The 21390-nt window shown below is 46.4% G+C and overlaps 2 protein-coding genes across 6 annotated transcripts in view; one reads left to right on the top strand and one right to left on the bottom strand.

Moving 5' to 3' along the window:
• The window catches only part of LOC111065375 (innexin shaking-B), a 60505-nt gene extending 40231 nt beyond the window's left edge, over positions 1-20274 (bottom strand). Inside the window, exons 1-2 of one of the 3 annotated variants that reach the window (XM_022353511.2) lie at positions 20157-20274; positions 17047-17970 (exon numbers count right to left, since the gene is read on the bottom strand). In XM_022353511.2, the coding sequence (XP_022209203.1) occupies positions 17047-17393 (347 nt within the window). In that variant the 5' untranslated portion in view covers positions 17394-17970; positions 20157-20274. Of the gene's footprint in view, positions 1-17046; positions 17971-19614 lie in introns of all 3 variants that reach the window. The other 2 variants (XM_022353505.2, XM_022353506.2) reach the window with 2 other exon arrangements.
• On the top strand, positions 12766-16597 carry LOC111065376 (glycerol-3-phosphate acyltransferase 4). Of its 3 annotated transcripts, XM_041595592.1 has the most exons (3): positions 12766-12988; positions 13068-13210; positions 15266-16597. In XM_041595592.1, the coding sequence occupies exon 3, from the start codon at positions 15275-15277 to the stop codon at positions 16526-16528; it is 1254 nt and encodes a 417-aa protein (XP_041451526.1). In that variant the 5' UTR covers positions 12766-12988; positions 13068-13210; positions 15266-15274; the 3' UTR covers positions 16529-16597. The 3 variants fall into 3 exon arrangements, with proteins under 3 accessions (XP_041451526.1, XP_041451527.1, XP_022209204.1); XM_041595593.1 differs by lacking the exon at positions 13068-13210; XM_022353512.2 differs by having other exon boundaries at positions 12766-13210.
• Positions 20275-21390: the final 1116 nt, after the last annotated feature.

Raw genomic sequence — 21390 nt, 5'->3', positions numbered from 1 at the left:
CTCTAGAGACACAGCAACCGTTCGCCCATTTTGTGGGGAATTTTCGTATTGTCTTTGCGGGATTTGTGGATCTGTGCATCAAATGAGGACAACGCACTCCGCACTCAATTCCATTTAAGTGCTGCACATGACACACACAGATATGCACGCACACTGCCAGACATAGAGAGCGTGTAGAAAGCTATACAGCGAGGGTTGCCTCAAAAGTAGAAGATGCCACGGAAAATTACGCGTTTTTTTTTTTAATTAAATTAAAGCACCAAAATTTTGCTATAATAATTTTTAAGTCAATGCTGATCGATAGACTGTGAATGCCTGCAATTTTTCCTGCCGTGTGCTGGATGCGGACACTTCATACCGACTATTATAGATCCCTCAATCTACCGCTTTTTTCCCTGATTTGTAGCAGAGGAATGTGCTGGCAATGTGCTTGGCTCTTTCCCTACTCTTGTATTTTTTGCCTGTGCTCCTCCTTAGCTTTCCCTTTTTCTCAGCTCTCCCTGCTCTTCGGCTCTCCCTTCCACGCACACTCTCGCACCAAATATGCGACACATGAAAGTTATTACACTTATTATATGAAGAAAATAATTTGATGTGCGTGTGTGTGGGCCACAGCGAAACGCGACGGAAGGCGCGACTGTGGAGACTGTGTGCCCCCCCACACAGAGCAAAAGATATGGAGATGGAGAAAAAAAATTAAAAGCGAAGACTTCATTTGTGCGGCTTGCAGCATGTTGATAAGAGGCAGCAACTGAGACTGTGGCAGGGGCGTGCCACGTGTGTGCGCTGTCGCTGTGTGGCTGTGTGGCTCTGTGGCTGTCTGCGTGCAAGTGTGAATTATATGCGGGTGGCATTATATTATATATTAATGTGTAATAATGATTATATACTCGCACTGCCAACGACGGCCATGGAACGAGAAACGAGGCCGAAGGATGCCACCAAGCGGGGGGGGAGATATAAGCAATCAGGGGGTCTGGTTGGAGTGCTCCGTGCTCCCCCAGCCACAAATTGGCGCAGATTTCTGCTGCCACTTATTCGGCTTTCCTTTTTTGGTTTTTCTCTGCTTTGTATTGATTTTCCACCCACCAAAGTGAAACTAATTTTCGGCATCTTCCTTGCGTGTCGCTGCTTTGCCGCTGCTTTGCATTCTCTTTGGCTTGCCTTCATCTTCAGCCAGCTCTAATCGGTCCTTTCTTCGCTCCGATTGATACTTCATTCAGCGGCTCTTTTTCCAATTCCCATATTTCACTGGTTTTTTTTTTTTGGGTTTTTTTAATGAGCTCCCAAAGTTTCTTCTCGCCGTTTTAGATTTCTGTTCGAGCCAGTCAACGAGAGTACTCGCTGCTTTTCAGCGAGTGATGAGACAAAACGCGTTGAATTTTATTTTTCTTTGAAGGATTATTATTTGCACACAGCAATCTAAGGTTCTAAGATCTAAGGGTTATATAATTATATATTTGGAATTTCCTTGCACACTTTCTAAGAGAATATTTTGTATGCTAGTTTGTTGCTGACACTCACAGTAAAATTCAGGCTTTAATACAAACATTGGGAAATTAAATAGAATTCACCAATATTTAAATTTAAATGTGTTAAAGCAGCCTATATTTAATCCTAATATAAAACACTTCCAAATAAATATTATAAATTTAATTTGCGGGAAATATATGTAAAATGAATATGAAAATATTTAATCTGACTACGAAATATATTTATTTTAAATATAAAATATATTTAAATCGAATGTTTTAATTTAAATATTATTCTCTTGGCATTTTTCACTCTCTGAGCAAATCGATTGGCATACAAACCAAAATCAAGGTGTAAATATGCGATGCTCAGGGCCTTTTTGCTCAGTGCGTAAGTGCTGGCTGCTGCTTACATATATGTACGACTTATACGTATGTATATTTCCGTTTCGCAGTTGTGCTGGCGCAGCTTCTGATGCCTTTTGCCATAGTTTAAAAATTCACAACGCGCTCGACAAATAAATAATTCCAAGTGGCGAAAACAACAACGAACCACCCGACAACCAACCAACAAAAAACAAGAAACAAACAACCAGAAACAACAAACAACAAGAAACAAGAAAACAACGAAAAAAAAAGAGGCAATGGCAAATATTTTTTAATGTGCACTTTATCATCATCATGTCAGGCTAAGCGAGAGGCCGGCCGGCCGGGCCTCCTTCCCCTGGCCATGCCAGGCCAGGCCACTGCCTCCTGCCTCCTGACTCCACATCCACATCCACAGACGCAAATGACATTTATATAGACACGCCCCAGCGCCCCCGCCAGAACCTGAACCAGCAGCAGGAGCAGAAGCAGAAGCAGGACCAGTTCCCGAAATACCCCACCCCGCCAATCCACACTCCTCGTTCGCTCCTTTGGCATTGTGCAAATGCTGTCCCATTTGTCAGCTGGCACAAATTTGCATAAGCGCACTCTGGCAAGCGGTCGGATGACTTATGGTTGTCCTGCCTAGCCCCCTCCCCCACCATACCAGACCCAGATCCAGATCAAGCCCCAGTTCCAGTAGTCCCAGCGCCAGAGCGCCGCCCACCCCCGCCCTGGCGACCGCCCTAATCTCACGATCCAAAAATTTCTCGTTGAAATTAGCTGTGAAATGCCAACAGCAGCAGCAGCAGCAGCAGCGATGAAGAAAAGCAACGGAAATGACATAGAAATGAAACAGAGAGGAGAAACAATGGACGGTCCGTTCCGTAGAAGGGGTGCGGCTGCGGGCCTGCAGGGGGGGGGCACACAATGGCAGACGGCGGACAGCGGACAGCGGCCACCTCTCACCGCAAAGGTTTTGGGCCAAAAACATACAATGGCCAAGTCATTTGGCCGCCGTCGACTCTGACGACTGCGACGACAATGATGATGATGACGACAACGACAACGGCAACGACAGTGGCACGAATACAGTCCCGTGTCCCCATGTTCCAAATCCCTGTGAGCCACCGAACAGAAAGTCTAACCCATATATGCATGTGGGGTCACAGCAGTTCCCTGTATTCCCTCTGTTCCCTGCACACTGATGCGGAAAATTATGTGGCAGTAAAAGTGCAAAAAGAAAAATCCCCAGGCACAAAGTTTGGGTACAATAAATTGATCAGACAACGGAGAACTTTTGCGCAGCCACAAAGATCATTTACAAGGAAATATTTTTGTTGTTTTTGCCAAAAAGAATTGCCCGAGTTTCATTTATTTTTTGCACCCTTCACGATGATCATTGGAATGTTGAGCAAGGGCAGGAGAATATTTCTACGTTGCACTGTGCCTGCTCGGGGAAGCTCTTTGGGGACTAAGCTGACGTGGTCAGCACCAAGTGGACGAGGGTAGTGGAGCTGCGGAGCTGCGGAGCTGTGGAGCTGTGGAGCTGTAGAGCGCTGCTCGACACAAATCACGTCACACTTCAGACCCAAAAGCAGTTGCCAAAGCCGGGAATCCCGGCCCGCTGTGGACTTCTGTCAGAAGCGTCCAGAACTTGGCGCTAAGAACAAGTCTAAAATGTGAAGCGGGGTGGCGGCTGGGAGTAGAAAAAGGAGAAGCAGCAGAAAAAAGAAAACGAAAAAAAATAGGAGAAAGCAGAAGAGAGAGCATGAAAATGAAAATAAAATAAAGAGCAGCGCGAATGGGGCAGGGCAGACAGTGGGACAGGGACAGCGGACAGCGGCTAAAGAAAAATGTTTGCTGAAAAGCAGAAGAGAAATGTTGGAAAAATGGCAGCATCATCATCAGCCAGGAGATGGAATGGAACTGGAGGGGACGGAGTGACGGAGTCAGTGGAATGGGCAAATTTCTTCTTGCTCATCTCCTGCTTGTCGTCGTCATTGTCGTCGTCATTATAAGCATAATCTTTAATAAACGAGTGAACACCAGGGACACCAACAGAAGCTGCTCCGCTCCCACCAGCCTCATCGCCATCGACTGGGGAAGTCCCCGGGGCCGCGGGCAACGCAACTCTCGAGCGGCCACAAATGGACGGCAAGAGGATGCCTCTCTTAGATGCCAGCAGGAGCTGCTACCCCAGTCCCAGCAGCGCGATTTTTCAAGTGAACGAACTTTTTAAATTAATTTAGACATAAGCAGCTCTTTAAACTTCTGCCTCAGACCCGGCTAAGCGGTTCGTGTTTTTTTTTTTTGTTTTCTAGCTTTTCTTTTGCCATACTTCTCCCCCCCCCCAAACCACCACTCCACTGGCGCTGTCACCGCTCTGCCCACCTCCCCCTCTGTCTATTTCTTAAGGGTTTTTCTCTTTTTCTTTATTTTGTTGAAAAGTTGGTAATGTGTCTACCCAGCTCAGCCGCAGTCTTCCACTCTCCCACTCTCTCTCTCTCTCTCTCTCTCTCTGGGTTGGCCTGGCCAAAAGGAAACGTAATGTACACTAAATGGATATTTAATTACACTTTCCCAGAGCGATGGTGGAGCGCCAGAGGAGCACCGGAGGAGCAGCAGGATCTGATGGAGGCCACTGTACATGTATATGTAGCCATAGCTATAGCTATAGCCTTAGCTATATACACATCCACGAGCATGTACATACATACATATAGACGTGGAGCTGCACCTGGGTAAGCTTTTGAGTGCTGGGCGGGCACCTGAATGGGCCAATTTGGGTGTTGGGGGCGCGGAGGTATGGTTTGGCTCCGGACTTAAGTGCAGGCCAAAGAAGATGGCCCGGGCAATGATGGGGCGCCAACCGGAGAGAGTGGAAAGTGGAGAGCTTTGGGGTGGAGTAGCCAGTAGCCATAAGATGGGATGAGCAGGCTTGGTCTGCGTCTGAGTCTGAGGTGGAGCCCAATCATTTGCCGTATGAATTTCGCATATTTAATTGACCGACTCGCATAGCGATTAGAGGCTGACGGGCAATCGGTGCACTATAAATAATCGATAGGCATAACGAGGAGATCCTCCAACTATATTTAAAATTTTATTTATATTAGGAAATAATTAACTTCAGAAAATATTTTAATTGAGTTTTATATCTGTTAGACATGCCTTCATTAAGTCATTCATTAACCTGTAATTCCAATGGACATAAACGGACACAAACGTTGAGTAAATTCCAACACATTTAATCAATCAAAAGGTTTGTGTACTTGCAGAACCTTTTGCACATTGGCAGCGCCGTGTGAAGGTTTTGCCCTGACAACAATCGAGTTGGGCCATAATTATTCGCAATAATAACAGCCCCTTCAGCAGACATTCTGCGTACAATTATCTGGCAGGACAAGGGACATTCGTTGGCTTGTTCGAGGTGCATTCGCATTCACAACAGTCCTGCCTTCGATTGGTTTTAATTGATTGAGTAATCAAATAATCGATTTGCCATCCTCCTCCACCTCGTACTCGCATATGCACAAACGCAGATGAAATTATTTCGTGTCTTAGAGTGAAATTTTATCCATTATTCAAATGCATTTCAGAGGCATTACCATAATTCCCTTGGAGCACTCCACTTGCTGCTGCACTTGTGCTGGAACATTCCATGCTCAATTTTGTTGAATTATTTTCTTAATTGTTGGCTTTCCACTGCACTGCATTTCTCTTGAAGAACCCTTGGCATGACCTCGTCGTGTGTCCCCCCTTCACTGCCACTCTCTCGAGTAAATTATGAATTTATTCCGTATTCAATATTTATAGGTGTATAATTAATTTGCATTGTTGCCCGCCCTTCAGCCGTGGGCTGTGAAATTGAAGCAAAAGGCCACCCGTGCGTATGCGTATGCGTATGCGTATTATTGTGAGAGTCGCTGTGGCAGTGTGTGCATGCATACATTTTTGTATGGCTCGACGAGAGTTGAGTTCATTGTCTTCAGGCGAATATATTTTGCAAGCTAACGCAGCCATCGATATGGCAGATAACTGCCAAACATATTCCTTATTGATTTATGCACACACTCTCGCCACTTCACTTCACTTCACTACCACTCCTCGTCTGCTCGTCTTGCAGTTGAGTTTTAATATTTTAATTCTCTTCATATGTTTATTTTATTGCCAAAGGACACACCAGCCATGGACAAGAGTAAATAAATTGCCAACTCCCAAAGACAATCATGTATATGTATGTATATCGACAGAATGTATGTATATGTGTGGTGTACACACAAATCAAAGTGCTCAATAGGTGGGCGGTGGGTCGGGTTGAGGCGACAGAGCCACAGCTCAGCTTCTGTCTGACTCACAATGAAATTTGCATAAAGCGGTAAACAAGTGAAAGCCATTGCGATATTAAAAATCCCAGCAGGATATTATGAAATGTGCAATGCTGCCAACGGATCGATCGATTCAGTCCAGAGCCCAGAGCCCAGAGCATAAGTCTCCGCTTTGTGTGCGAGAGACAGAGGGAAGCGGAGAGAAAGACCCGACCCGACCCGACCAGACCAAACCGCATACATGTTTTTCCCGTGGGCGATAAATCGGAAAAGCCTTGCCCCCCACCCCCCACTCACTCTCTATCTCTCTCTCAAAAGCGAACGAACAGCTCTTATTTAAAACTCAATTTTAATATACTCGGTACATGCTGCGAAAAAGCATTGCAGCTGGCAAAAACTGGCAAAACTGTTAACTATATGTCAGTCTCTGGCAGTGCGGCCCATTCCCAAGGCCTGCTGAAATTATCCGGCTGCCTTCGGGCGGCGTGGGGTGAATAACAAGCGACAAGCAGGGCAGGTGGAAACTTGTGAGATTTAAATATTGAAGCGGCGTACATTATGGGAACGCAACAGCCGAACCCAATTTGGCCGCCATCATCGTTTGTACATCTGATATGTCCAATTAGTTTTTCCTTTGATGGATTAGAGCACAAGAGTTGTGTCAGTGTCGTTCATTCAATTCGTGGCCATTCAATATTCATGACTGCTGTGACCCGTCGTCGAGAACGAACTGACTGACTGACTGACTGACCGCTGGACAAAGTGCCAAACTGATGGACTGCACTGAAAAGTCAGCAGCACATTGGAAAGTTCAATGCTTCGATGTTTTTCCAATAGAATTGCCGATTGAAAGACACAAGGGACTTAGCATTTTATTTTGTAGGTTTAATGACGCTTGAGTATAATATTTTTATTTTTTTATTTTGCAGCAGCAGCATAAGAAACAGAGTGCTAGGATGATGACTTGCCACTCATCCATTTTGCTAGGCATTTATGCTAATGTTGCTGACTCTTGCTCTGCTCTGCTCTCTGTGTTTTCTTTTTTTTGCTGCCAGAAGTGAGGATCCGTCGGTGCGAGTAAGTTTTGCTCGGAGCACAAACAGAGGCAGCAATTTCTATATTTTTGTTTGCCAGACTACACTCCACACTCTACACAGGCACACAGCACATGATGGCACAGGATGGCTGCAACGGCAGGCTCATGCTTAAATTTTAAATTTCTTTTTAAATTTAAATTCTTCTTTTGCTATTAATATTTCTTCGCAAGACGAGAAAAATTAAATGAAATAAAATAAATAAATGCGAGGCTACCACCACACAGAAAAGTTTTTAGCAGCAAGTGCTGTCCCCAAAAAGTATGCTACGAAAAATTTCAACGAGCAAAGAGAGCCTCAAAGAGCGCGCCAGAACGTCAGTGAAGGAGTTTCGAAGCAGAGCGATAGAGAGTTTTGATTCAGAGTTAGTTTTGGAACAACTTACTATTCAAACAGCCCTCGTCGTCACGCATCTGTCGCTCCTACTCTGCTGCTGCTGCTGCTGCTGCTGCTTCTCCTGCTTTTCCATTATTTTCTCTCACTCTACTCTGCCGCATTGTGTCAGGGCAAAGTTATGCATGTCAGTCCGTGTATCAGTGTCTAACTGGTGTGTGTGCATTTGTGTGTGTGTGTGTGGGCACTGGTATTTACATGCTTGCATTTCATACAAGAAGCATAAGAAAATATTTGCAGTTGTACTCGCATGTATATTTTGCTGCACTCACAGAGGGTAGCCAGATTTTTGCCAAGCACATGATCGAAGGAACATATCGCACAGCTGGGATAAATCTTTGAATTTGGAACTGCTTTCAGAACAAATAATTAATTATAGTTAAACTAAAGATGCCAGAAATAAAGCATCAACAGACAGACAAACACTTGGAATCAAACTAATTTTAAATTCATCGAAAAGTCAACGAGTAGCTGAGATTTGTATCTGCCAGAGTGTATCCAGAAATTCGATCTTTGTGGCTGAAGTTTCATGTCATCGTCTATTTTTTGTTGTATTCTGCAGGGTTCCCTTTCTTCTATGCTCTGCTCAACTTTTCTGTGTGCTTTTGTTTGGTTTTCCTTTCGCCTTTCCGGGATTCCCTGCTCCAACTGGTGTAGCCTGCTGTAGTCGGTGCCGAGTTACACGCGTTTACTTTGCAAGTAATATTTTGACGAGAAATTTGAATTTGCATAGCCAGGGGAGGGGGATGCAGAAGCAGCTCACACAAAGAGAGCTTCGATGTGAAAGATGTGAGAGCAAAGGGAAATCCAAGCTTTAAGCTGGTCCCACAGACTGTCAAGCTAATTGAGGCACTGCCAGAGATATGCCCTGGAAAGATTTCAGTTTCAGTTTTTTCCCCAAAGCGGATTCCCATTTAATGATAACAATAGAAAAAGATTATGGGGAGGGGGGAAATCAATACAAGGAGTGCAAGGGACAAATTGGCTCAAGGCTGAGAAGTATGCAAAAATATTTAATATAATAAAGGGAAGGGAAGGGAGTCTCACCGCTGGGAGAAGGGACCCTTGAAGGCATTGACTTCCTGTATTTACATGCCATGCATATTTAAGTTCATTTCCATTTATGTTTCAATTTATTTGTTACGCTGATTTCATTCCCCTATTCCTTCGCCCCCCCCAGCCCCGGCACGCCCCTTGGTACGAATATTTGCATTTGGGGAGAGCAGAGCTAATACAATTTTCAGTGCATGCAACGCTTGCATATCAAATACAATTAACAAATTGCCCAAAAACCAAACAAATAGTTGGGGTGGTGCAAGAAAAAACCAGCACACTAAACACACAAAAACCCCCCTTCCGACCCCATTCCGAGCCCATTGCGACCCCCCTGGCCACCCCCGCCAATCCCTCAAGCCAAAAATATTGCATTCAAAATCAATAAATGTGCAGTTGAAGCTCAGCCGAAATGGAAAATTGCAAATGGCAGGAAATGAAATGAAATAAAGTGGGTGGAATGGTGGGGATGTTGAGGGGAGGTGGGGAGTGCAGGGTGCAGGGTGCAGTGTGAAGGATAAACGAGAGTTCAGTTACCTGAATGTTTTACAGCGAAGAGGTGCTTAGATTTGAGTGCATTCACATTCAATTGGTGAACAAGTGCGATCGATTAAAATTGCTGGTTGAGTGTGGGCCACGATTTGAATTTTGGGTGATTAATAAAAAAGGATTTAAAGCGCCACGGGAGAGATTTTAGATGGTGGCAGATTGGGGGCATTGAGTGGCTGAATTATACGATTAAAAGTGCTATGCAAGTGTGCCAAAAATTAAAATAGAATCAGCTACGAAAAGCACTGAATTCGGGCGCACTTTGCTCTGCCTTAAGAAAACCAAATTCCGGCACAAAACTCGTTAAGATTTTGCTTAGCTGCAGCGAATAGTACAGGACATATGCAAAGAAAAGTTACCCCAATGGGGAGGAGGGGGCATAAATGGACACTGCGAATAATTTCTTGTAAAAAACTTCCGCCCACTTTATTGACTGAGTCACGTGAGCGCGGATTTCGTGAGTCACGTTCTCTCAAGTTTTTGGTTTTCGTTGCATATTGTTTTTGTTGCTGCTGTTGTTGCTGTGCTTTTTTATGGTCGAATTTTACCTTTCAACTTTAATGATAAAAGTTTTTGCAGCTCCAGGTCGAGGGGAGAAACCATCCAACCATCCAACTCTAAGCCATAAAAGACTTATTGCAGCGGCCTAACAAGGCAGGCGATGGCGGAGTGGCATGGAGTGGCTTGTGGGGTGCTGGGGGTGCTGCTCTGCTGCTGTCCATGTGCATTGGGCAAGCCATTCGTTATAGCCCAGGGCTTGGACGTTTTTCGAAATTTATTACATTGCACCGACAAGTTTCGCGTGTTTCGCCTTTGCGCCTACACTTCACTTAACACGGCAACAAACCAACCGATGGGAGTCCACCATGCCCAGACAACCAGCCAACCAGCCAGCCAGCCACTGGAACACACTCCGCCCATCGACTGCTGCATCAGCCTGCCTGCCACGCCATCCCACCCATCGGATGCGAGTAAAGGGTGTGGGGTGTGGGTGCTGCTACTCCAGCAACAGCAAAGTGCAACTTTTTGCACCTAAGAAAATGTTCAGGCTTCAGTTTTTCGGTGGTGGAGGGTCACAGAAATGTTCAGTAATAAGTTGGCAGCACCTCCTCCAGGATGGCGCGTTGACAAGCCCCAAAAATGCCGCGGCTCAAAACGTAAACATCGGCGAACAGCAAACGGCGAATCGTCTGACTGGCTGCATCTCCATCCTCCACCCAATCGTACAGCCAGCCCCTGGGGCGGGTGCATTGACCCTCGGGTTTCCCACTGCTGCATCATGCTGCAGCTTGGGCGAATGGGTGAGTGGGTGAGTGGGCGGCGTTGGGCTGGGTGGAGAGGAGAAAAGGTCGAAAAATTCAGCCAGAACAGAGAGTGGGCGGGCGGACAGGGCAGCACTGCTCGCTCGTATATCCTGTGCTGCTGGCGTTAACATTCTTTAAAGATTTATGTTGAAACATTTCAGCGCTTGTAGCTTTGAATGCTCTTCACACTGTGCGCGAGTCGCTGGACTTTTGGCCCAAAAAGTATAGCCCAGCACAAGCTATAGAATTAGTCAAGACAAGGGTTCCATTTCAGTGTTGCAAAGCGCGTTCCATTCCGCTGTTTTAGCTATAAAATGGACCAGAAGTGGGAGATGTAATTTATCAGCTTTTGGCAGCCTAGAATATTGTTCCGATTCCATCGTTTTTTTTACATAAATAAAATCTAAATCTTATGTTCCATGTTCCCACTCTCAGTTGGTTCCATTTACACGATTTAAATTTATTTTTTAGCGTCAGATCTGAGTGCATTTCCGCATTCGATGGGTGAACTTTTGCTTATTACAAGTACGACAGCAGTTTTGTCGGTTCTTAGTCAAAAAATAAATACCGATGGCCCCATGGCCCCATGGCCCATACAACTAGCATCCACCCTGCCTGCCCCGCCCTGCTCTGGCACACTCAATTCGTGCATTTTCCAAGAGCTTTTCATGTGCGTTCAGACGCAAAAGTCAAAATGTTTGGTTCAATGAACGTTGAGTGCTCCGTCGGCACTCGGCTTTCAACTCTCTCTCTCTCTGCCTCTCTGCCTCTCTTTGTAGACTTTAATGCGCTTTAAGAGGGGTCCTTAGAAGTGGACTAAGGACTGTGGAGCTGGGTCTGGGTCTGGGTTTGGTCCGGGCATAAGTGATAAATCTTTATCACTTATTCAACAAAAACCGCGCTGGCCAAATTGATTAATTGCCGCAAATAAACGCACAACGAGAACAAACCTATAAAGTAAAATGGCACAGCGAAGGGGCGAATGGGATGAATGGCTGCTGCCGGATGAATGAATGGATGGATGGTAAACTCCTTAACGTGGCCGCAAATCAAAAACGTTTTGCACTGCCTCCCCTCGCTGCCTCCTATGCCACCACTGCCCTCCCTTCTCCGACGGTAGGGTAGGGCACTTCCTTGGTCTGACAACTTTCGTCACGTAGCGTCCATCAAAACAGGAAATAATTTATCAAAGCGGACTTATATTAAATAATGACTTGATGACACCAAAAACAGCGAGAAACCACCAGCAGCATCCCCCCCCAGCCATTGTCCAGCCCACCCCAGCCCAGCCCACCAGCCCCGCACATAATTAGGCAATGGGTCGACGCTCTGCCCCTGCCCCTGCCACAGCCCCAGCCAGCACTGATCTCATTTCCGGGGCCCTGGATCCTGGGTCTCAGGCTAATTAAAATGCTCCGCAAGCAAGAAACAAAAAGTAAAAAAATTATAAATCACATTTCTTGTTTTTGATTCCCCGGTTCTGGTTAGTACTCGTCCTGGTACTCGTCCTGGTCTTGGTCCTGGTGCTGGTGCTGGTGCTCGTCTCTGTTTCTGTTTCTGTTTCTGGTTCATTCCCATTATGCAAATGTTGGCTGTGGGTAAACAAGCCAAGTAAATGGCATAAACCAATTACGAGCGGCTGGGGTTGGGCGGGTTTGGGTGCGCTCTCCGGGATCGGAGCCATCGAGTGTCAAAGGGATTTATGTCGCAGCATCATTTGAGTCCACTGCCCGCTGAGGGTCAAAGCCAAATGGAAACACTTTTTTAATTAACTTGGCAGGGAGTGGGCGACCGAAAAGGGATAAAAATCACAAGGAAATTATACGTTTCTCTTTGTTGTTGCTGCTGTACCCAAAAAAAAAAAACGTATGCAAATAATTACCCCGACAAAATGCTGCTAATGTCTTCGCTTAAGAGATTGTCTAAAAAGGGGATTTATCTCTGGCATATGCATATCGAAGGAAGATTTCTTTTTAATATTTTATTATGGAAGAGTAAGGAAAACTGCGCTTTTTTTTGGCTCAAATAAATAATAAAAACCAAATTGTATTCCAACTTCAATTTACCAGAAATAAATAGTAGAATGAATTTACGTTTCGTGCCGCTGTTCCCACTGAACCGATTATGTTTGTCGATTGTTTCCCAACACTTTATTTTGCGCCTAGTCAGCCAGGCATTTGCCAACACTTTATTTTGCGCTTAGTCAGCCAGGCATTGTCTGACATTCCGTCGCAAATTTCACTAGTAATTTCATTCTACTTTTCGTGTTGTTTTAACTTAACCCAGCATCGAGTTTTCTTGATTTTCTTTGCACAAATAAAACTCCAATTTGAGCGCGATTCTGCTGAACCACAGTGCTAGCTGCCCAACAGTAGACAACACCATCAACGAGCTGCACCAGTCCGACAGGAGGCAGTAGGAGCGGAGTGGTGAGTCACTTGTGCTAACCCGCGCACGTAGCCAGTCGTCGGTGAAACGTCAGAGTCAATAAACAAAAGTTGCCGGTAGCTGGAAGCGATTTCTGGAAGCGAGTCTGTGCAGGGTGTGCGGCGGGCCATAATACAATCAGGCGGATCAGACAGACGACGACAGCGACAACGACAACGACAACGACATCGACATCGACTACGGAACGTGTCAGCGTCAACCAGGTGAGTGTTGGTGCACACACACACACACACTGATGCAGATACAACCATTCTGCCCCCTCTCTATACACACGCAACTCGCATTACGCGCAACTTTTTTAAAAGACAGGCAGAAAAATGTTTTTTAAACGCTAAATTACTTTTGAATGGCAGGTGGGCGTAGTACCCGTAGTCACGTGGGGGCGTGGGGGCCAGCGTCACAATTTCATTTTGTGCTTCCTCATTTACCTACCACCCCCCCTGCCACCAGCGACAGGCGCTTTGTCACTAGGGCGCTTTTTTCGTGTTACGTCTGAAGAGCGGAAATGCTTATCCCAACACTCGAGCGTCACGTGCTGCCGCCGACACCGTGGAGATTTTAGCAACAACAACAGCGGCAAAGACACGGACACCAACACCGACACCGATACGAGCTATACACTACACTCTGCATGCTATATGCATGACTCTGCCTTGCATATGTTGCAGATGTTTTTTTCACGTCTACAGTGTGCCCTTTTGGCACTCTGAAATATCACAAATTCCAACGAGAACTCTCTGTGCACTTGCAGCTGCAGAAACCCAGCCAGAAAGTGTTGCAACGCAGCTTGATGGATAATGGCACTGCCCTAATGCCTTTGCCAAGCGTTAGAGTATCTAAATCTGTCCGGTTTCTGACTTGCCCAACTGTGCCACACAGACAGACACACAGACAGAGGCAGTGGCAGAGACAGAGCAAGGCAGAGGCGGAGGCGCAGACGGAGGCGTCTCCGCAGACTCAGCCGCAAGCGCCTAAGGTCGTTGTCGCTGGCAAGTGGAAAAGTCGTTGATGGGTCGGCGATGGCAGTGGGAGTCAGGTAAATGCGGATGGGATGCGGTGTGGTGCGGGGCGGCGCACCCTGTAGGTGTTTTGAATGTTTAGCTCAAGTGGCTTTTTAGAACACATTCTATGCTAATTAAGGGGCCTGGGCCTGAGCCTAAATGAGTTGTCGTTGCCGTTGTCGTTGTCGTCGTTGCCGTTGCCGTTGCCGTTGCCGTTGCCCTTGCCATTCCCGCTCATCGTTCGATGGTGCCTGTCTGCCTGTCTGACAGTTGTTTGCATTTGATAAGCAAAGATTGTTGCCACCCAATGTAATCAATGGAAGGAAAGGCAGCTTAAGGGCTGGCTGCCCACCCGCCCCTCTGGCGACTCTCATCATCATCGTTCATTGCGTAATCCTTAAAGTTATTTTTTTATTTTTTTCCCAAGCTCTTCTGTTTACAAGCTGTCATCGGGGGGTAGGCACGCAGGCAGGCAGCCAGGCCCATTTAATTAACGAATTAACAAAGCCAGAAGTTTTTGTGGTTTTTAAGTGATTTTGGGTCAGAGAATGCCCGAGAACTCCCAGCCCAGCCCAGTCCAGCGGCTTTTGTGGGGTGGGCTGGGGGGTTAGAGCCTGCAGCAAACATTTTGCGGCCTTGTTATGGCATAATTGAATTATTGCCATATGAAAAAACAAACAAAAAAAGAGCCCAAACCGAACCCCAGCCAAAGGAGTACACGACGAAGACGACGGCAAAGTTTTCTTCTCTTTTTCTGCTTTGCCTTCTGCTCCCTTTTCTTGTTTTTTTTTTTTTGCTTTCATTTTTTTTTTTACTTGCTTTTGGCTAAATAAATCAAAAGTCTTTTGGGGCGCTTAACAAAGAAGGCGCAGCATGGGGACAGCAATAACTGTGGGGCAGGGGGGCAAGAGCGAAGCAAAAAGCACAAAAAAAGTCGACGCCAAATTGAATTAGGGAATTTAATTGGGAAATTTGTGGGCGCAAATGCTTTTCTTTGTGGATGGGCGGGGGATGGCAGCGAATAAATAAAGAGATTTGTCCTTTCAAGCTTCATCGCCATGCGAACACTTAAAAATTAAAATGCAACACTTTCCAATACTGCTGTAGTCGATTGAGTGTGTGTTTTCCAACACTGAAACGACACAAGGCATGGCCACACTGGCTGTGACTCAGCTGTGAAAACACAAAGCTGACATTTAGCTGTGCTGTCGTAACTCATTCGTAACTCATTCAGTTTTCATTTCAAACGTTTTTCAGAATTCTACCATGTGGCTGCTACTGTTGTGCTTTGGCCTGATCTTCAGCTACGGCCTGGTCGCATTTCAAGCATTTTACCTGGGCCTGCTGGATCGCATCTTCATCTGGACTTCGCGCTATCTGACCGAGGAGATACTGGCCAATGAGCGCAAGGAACTGCAGAAGTTGGGCAAGGACTGGAAACGGAACCCAAAGGCTAAGGGCCAGCAGAAGTCGAAGCAGAACAAACGCAAGAGAAACAAAAAACAGTTGCTGCGACCGGTGAGGGGTGTTCTGTGCGAGCAGATGCAGATGTGCTGCGACATGATAGCCGAGGGCATGGGCCTGGTAATGGAGGACGAAGTGGCCCCGCGATTTGTGTCGGCCCCCCTGCCGCCGGGCAAGTGGAATCTGCTCACCCGTGACCTGAACGTGCCATTGGGGATGCTCAGCTTGCGCCTGAAACTGGTCTGGCTGCTGGCACTGCTCTTTCGCTACGTACTGCTGATGCCGCTGCGTACGGTGACCTGTCTGAGCTGCCTGCTGGTGGTGCCAACGACCACCGCCGTGATTGGTGTGCTGTGCAAATTGCCGTGCAATCGCCGCGCGTCCAGGTGGCTGCTGCGCCAGTGCCTCAACATGACCGCAAACTTTGTGCCGATACTGCGTCGCTACCACAATCCCGAGAATCGCCCCACCAAGGGCATCTGCGTGTGCAACCACACCAATCCACTGGACGTGCTCATCCTCTCGTGCGATGTGCACTACTCGCTGACCGGCCAGCGGCACGACGGCATTCTCGGTGTATTCCAGCGCTCGTTGTCGCGCGTCTCGCCGCACATGTGGTTCGACCGCCGGGAGCCCGAGGAACGTGAGGCTCTCGGCGAGGCACTGCGCAAGCATGTGCAGTGCCCGGACAAACCGCCCATTCTGCTGTTCCCCGAGGGCACGTGCATCAACAACAGCGCCGTAATGCAATTCAGGAAGGGCAGCTTCTCCGTCAGCGACATCGTCTACCCGATTGCCATACGCTACGGCCGCCGCTACGGCGAGGCCTACTGGGACAGCACCCGCTACTCGATGTTCCGCTACATGCTGATGCTGGTCACCGCCTGGTGCCTCAGCTGTGACATTTGGTATCTGCCGCCAGTGGCCCGTCTGCCCAACGAGTCGCCCGTGAACTTTGCCCATCGCGTCAAGGGCATGATAGCCGACCAGGCAGGCCTCGACAATCTGCCCTGGGATGGCAATCTGAAGCGCGTCATAACCGATCGCGACTGGTAATAATTGTAATAATTGTATTTAAATAATCGCCAAATAAATGGCATTTGCATGAGGCTGCCACTAAGATTGGTGCCCGCAATTCGGAGACATTTTTAATGCTAGCAACCCCGTTGACAGCTGTCAAAGTTGCTGGTAATGGAGAGCTGCTAAATGGATTTTATTTGGCATCAGTTGAGTGTCCATATGTATGAGAATTATTATTTATTAGCTGATTATTCTCTGTCATTGAGCGTAGCGAGAACCACACTCGCTCGCATGAACTCGCTCTCGCTCACACAGGGTTGATAATGCGATCAAACACAGACTGGTCACACTATGCGCGCGCAATTCAAAGAACAATCCCCTATAATTAATTGTTCTCCGACATACATATATGAGGAGCTGCCAGCAGGCACTTAAAATAGTTGAATGAGTGGAATTCTTACCAGATTTAATTGTGATCTGCAGCCCCCATTCTAAGACACTACCGGGATGGTGGTGGTGGATTGGTGAGTAAGTAGTTTGGGTATCGCACCTACCGTTTCGGTTGGACAATCTTTCGCTCGTTGTGGCGTATGGAGGCGTTTGCGCCGTATCGCCCCAAGAGGGCGCTCTGCGACTGCGATAGGCCGCCGGCTGCTGAGGCGCTGGCCGCTGTGATTGCTGCAATGCCACTGCGCAGTGAGGTGCCTAATTCGCGATGATGGCCAAGACCGCCCAGTGCCGATTGCGAGTGGATGGCATAGTCGAGGCCGGGCAGTTCCAGCGATGCGATCGGATGGATGCGGGTCAGCGAGAGTGTGCTCTCCAGCACCGTGCTCAGTAGGGGGGCGCTGCGCAGGGATCTCAGACTGCCGCGGCGCGTAAGGGTGTCCGGTTTATACATCTAGCCGGGCGTGGGCGTGGGAGTGGGTGGGGTTGGGGGTTTGGCTACACTTCCGGGTGAATTTCCGCCCGGTGGCTGGTTGGGGGTTGTGGTGGAGGGTCTAATTGTTTCGTGCCACCTGCCCTTACCCGTTACAACACACGCACTACAAATCACTTCTCGGGAGGGGGCGTTGCCCCGCTTCAGCTGCTGCTGCTGCTGCCGCTGCTGCTGCTGGTCGGTCGTATAATTGCTATAAACGGTTAGTTATCGTCACTCTCTCCCAACTCCCTGGACTCCAGCTCCAGCTCCTGCTCCTGCTCCTGCTCCTGCTCCGGCTCCTTGCCCGTGCTGCGTTATGAGCAATTACGTTGTTTATTGTGCAAAACTCGCGGGTCACGCGACCTACCACTGCAAGTGCAGGAGGTGGGGCGGGGAGGTTGGCAGCTCTCCTCCTTCTTCGTTGCTCACACGCTTGCGTTTTGTTTGCGCAAATGTTTGTACAAATTGCTTGGCGCCTGACTCGGCTTCGTGGCTCTCTGGTTGTTCCCCTCCGCTGCTGCCGTTGCTCCTGCCGTTGCTGCTGCCGTTGCCGTTACTGTTTTGCATACAAGATTTGATTTGTCAGATTGCAGATTGCAATTGTGATTGTGATTGAGAGTGGACACGAGGGAGTGGCTTGCCCCTTGCGTCGCGACGCCTCTCCGCTACCATCTACAGCGAATATCGTATGGGGAAAACTAAGGTGCCGCCTGAGGGTGGGTACAGGGTGTAGGTTGGGTTGGGTTGGGTTGGGTTGGGTTTGGGGTCTGGTCTGCTAGTCGCAATTAGTGCACAACTAATTGATGGATCGAATCGGTATGCGAATATCGTGGTGGTCGTTGTCCGGTTAAGGTGGCGACAACTGGCCTGGCCCGGCCCGGCCCGGCCCGGCCCAGCCCGCTCATTGCCTAACGGGCCAATGCTAATGTGTATGTGTACGCTGTCGGGTCGTGTGGGGTCGCCTCGTTTCGGGTGCCGTCGTTTAAGTGATTTAATGAGAGCCACTTTGCGTCCCCCCCTTCCGTCGTGACTGCCTCAAATGGCAGCAATTCACGCAATTGCAGATCTCTGACAGTTCGATTGATGCTGACACCCAAGCTCACACCCAGATCGAATCTGTGACGTGCTAAGTAGCAGCAAGGACTATAGAATATGAGGATATTTAATCGGCAAGAAATTCCATTTAAATGTAGCAAAAGTATATTTATTTTTTTTGCTACTTTGGCACCGAAAAGTAAGCCTGGCCTGGGCGTAAAGAAATTCATTCACATAAAGTAAACCTTTGGAATGAAGAATTACTTGAGCTACTCTTGAATTCGAGTTTATTATTAATTAATTAATTAGTATTATTATTAATTAATTAATTAAGTATTATTAATTATTTAATTAATTATTATTAATTATCAACACGGCACCCTTTGATTAGCATTTATTTTTGAAAGATTTACCAAATGGTTGCCACTCTTTTTTAACTGATATTCAAAAATTTAAAACATCTTTATAGAATTATAATTTGATTAATGTTTTCATCACTGGATGATTGCTTTTAGCTATCAATTGAATTTCGTCACTTGCCTTACGCAAAGAATAATGATTATTTTTTAAGCTATAAAGTATAACTCAAAATGAATCATTATGTTGTGATTGAGTCAATAAAACTTGAAAATTTTTAAATCTTGGTGGAAATGCATAGATTATCATTTTAGATGAATATTGGTATATTTATCGCTGTCTTAAAGTTTCTTTAATTAAATGATTTTTTTTTTTTACTAATAAAAAAACAAACAATCATTAGTTGCAGTCCCTGATTTTTCGCCCTCGTAGATGTACGAGTATGACAGCTAATTGTTATTAAAGAGATGATTTATTTACAGTGTATACAATTATCATAATAATTATTATTATAAGTCGCATTTCTATGGGTTCCCAAATAGATAAAGATTGATAGGGAGAGAGCCAACTAATAACTTTTGCATTTAATTGCAAATGTTAACTATTAATCTTCCCTTGGCCCCTTTGGTATTCCCATTTGTAGATGTATGAAAACTAATTCCTATATATAAGAGAGGATTTATATACAGTTCACATACTTATAGTTAGCAGATCTATTGAATGATAGAAATATATATAATATATATATGTATATGTATATAGAGTATGGATAATGAAATATATTAGTTAGGTTTCGATCTAAACTCACTTGTGTCAAATCTAAACGAACGATGATGAGCGAACGTTGGTCTGGATAATGGCAATGGCATTGGCAGTGTTTGGGGGCGTTATGCTGTTGTTGTTCTGGTTCTGATTTGTCTCGTTTTTTGGGTATTTAGTGGCTGGCTGCCCCAGACTGTGGCTGGAGCCACCCGCAGCATGCGCCGCCCTATCACCTCTTGGGGGGGCACTTTCTCTTCTGCTCCTCTGCTGTCGTTGATTCGTTGTGGTTGTTGTTGTTGTTGTTATTTTTGGTTGGAAATATACACTGGAATACACTTCACTCTTTTGGTTGGTTGATTGTTCGTTCGTTCGGTTTTATGAGACTAGTAATAAGTATCTGCGTTTTTATTTACATTAATGTGGCATGTCTTAATCGCTTGCTACTTTAGTTAATCTCTGCGGTTTGTTGGATGATGTTGGGTGTGACAAACACTGACGACTGATTGACTGACTGACTGAGTGGGTGACTGACTGACTGACTGACTGATTGACTGATCTGTCTGTTCTGATTGATTTGATTGAACCTACTGATGAAGCCTCGACTCGACTCGACTCGAATCAAATGTGCAACAGCCGATGGCTGTGCCGTGTCTCACAATCGCAATCGTTGCTGCCACTCCGTGTGTTGTTGCTCTTGCTGTTGCTGCTGCTGCTGCTGCTGCTGGTGCTGCTACTGCCAGCTCCTTCTCTGGCCTGTTGCCACCGAGTCCAATCCATGGTCCAGGTCCAGCGTTCAGCTGCTGCCACCTTCTGCCTACACGCAGCTTCGCCTCCTCACTTCACTTCCTTCTCTTCTCTCACCAACGGCTCGACTCTGCTTCACCGCTCACCGCCGCTCACACACACACACACATCCGTCTGCTGCCTGCTCTGCTGCCTGCTCTGCTGCCTGCTCTGCTATCTCCTGCCCGTCCGTGTCCGTGTGAGGGTGTGGTGCAGGCAGTTGGAGCCCAAAAAAAAAAAACAAAAAACTTTGCTGTTCTCCTCATAGACGCACAACACTAAGAGTTCTGCAATTAAAATAAAGAAAAAAGAGAAGGAAATTATATTTTATTTCATATTTATAATCTTTTGCAGGATTAAAAAAGTTTGCTTATATTTTAAGGATTATCATAGGCAGCACAAAAAGACAAGAACAGAGAGAATAAATCTCTTTTAAAAATATAATTAAAATATCTCATAATGTTCAGCATTTGAGGGTTCAGTTTTGGCTATATCTGAATAAAAATAAAATACATACAAAATTTGTAGAGAAAAAGCCACTGGAAAAAGGCAAAATGTATTCCCCATTTTATAGATTTCCGCCAATATTTCCATTTGTTTTTTTTCCCCCCCGCTACCCAAAATTCTTGTTATTATTATTTTTTTGCTTTTTGGTTTTTGTGTAATTTTTTCGTGTCATATCTGAAATCAGTCCGTGGAGGAGGATCTGCGTGGCAGCGCTTCAATGAAGAGGCAGCCACCCATTTTTGGCTTTAAGCAAAACAAATTGCCGCATGGCTCTGAGATGACACGCCCCCCCCCCCCGGACCCGGACTCCCACAAATGCCGCTTATGCTGTTCACGTTTGGTCATCTATAAGTGGGATTCCCCGGCTACCAGGCCACCCTCTGCACTCCACTCCATCGCATCTTATTACACTTAGGCTGCTCAAGCATTTGCCACTGTGGGCGTGCACCACAAAATGTTTTGAGCCACTCAAATGTGTCTGTGTGTGTGTGTGTGTGTGTGATTACAGTAAAGCCAGTGACGGAAGAGGAGA

This window comes from Drosophila obscura, unplaced genomic scaffold, assembly GCF_018151105.1.
Source record: "Drosophila obscura isolate BZ-5 IFL unplaced genomic scaffold, ASM1815110v1 contig_73, whole genome shotgun sequence".
Taxonomy (NCBI): Eukaryota; Metazoa; Arthropoda; class Insecta; order Diptera; family Drosophilidae; genus Drosophila; species Drosophila obscura.
This window is presented reverse-complemented; position numbering and strand designations above follow the sequence as displayed.

Excerpts from the sequence above, each read along its gene's own strand:
- LOC111065376 (XM_041595593.1), top strand. The coding sequence starts at position 15,275 with ATGTGGCTGCTACTGTTGTGCTTTGGCCTGATCTTCAGCTACGGCCTG.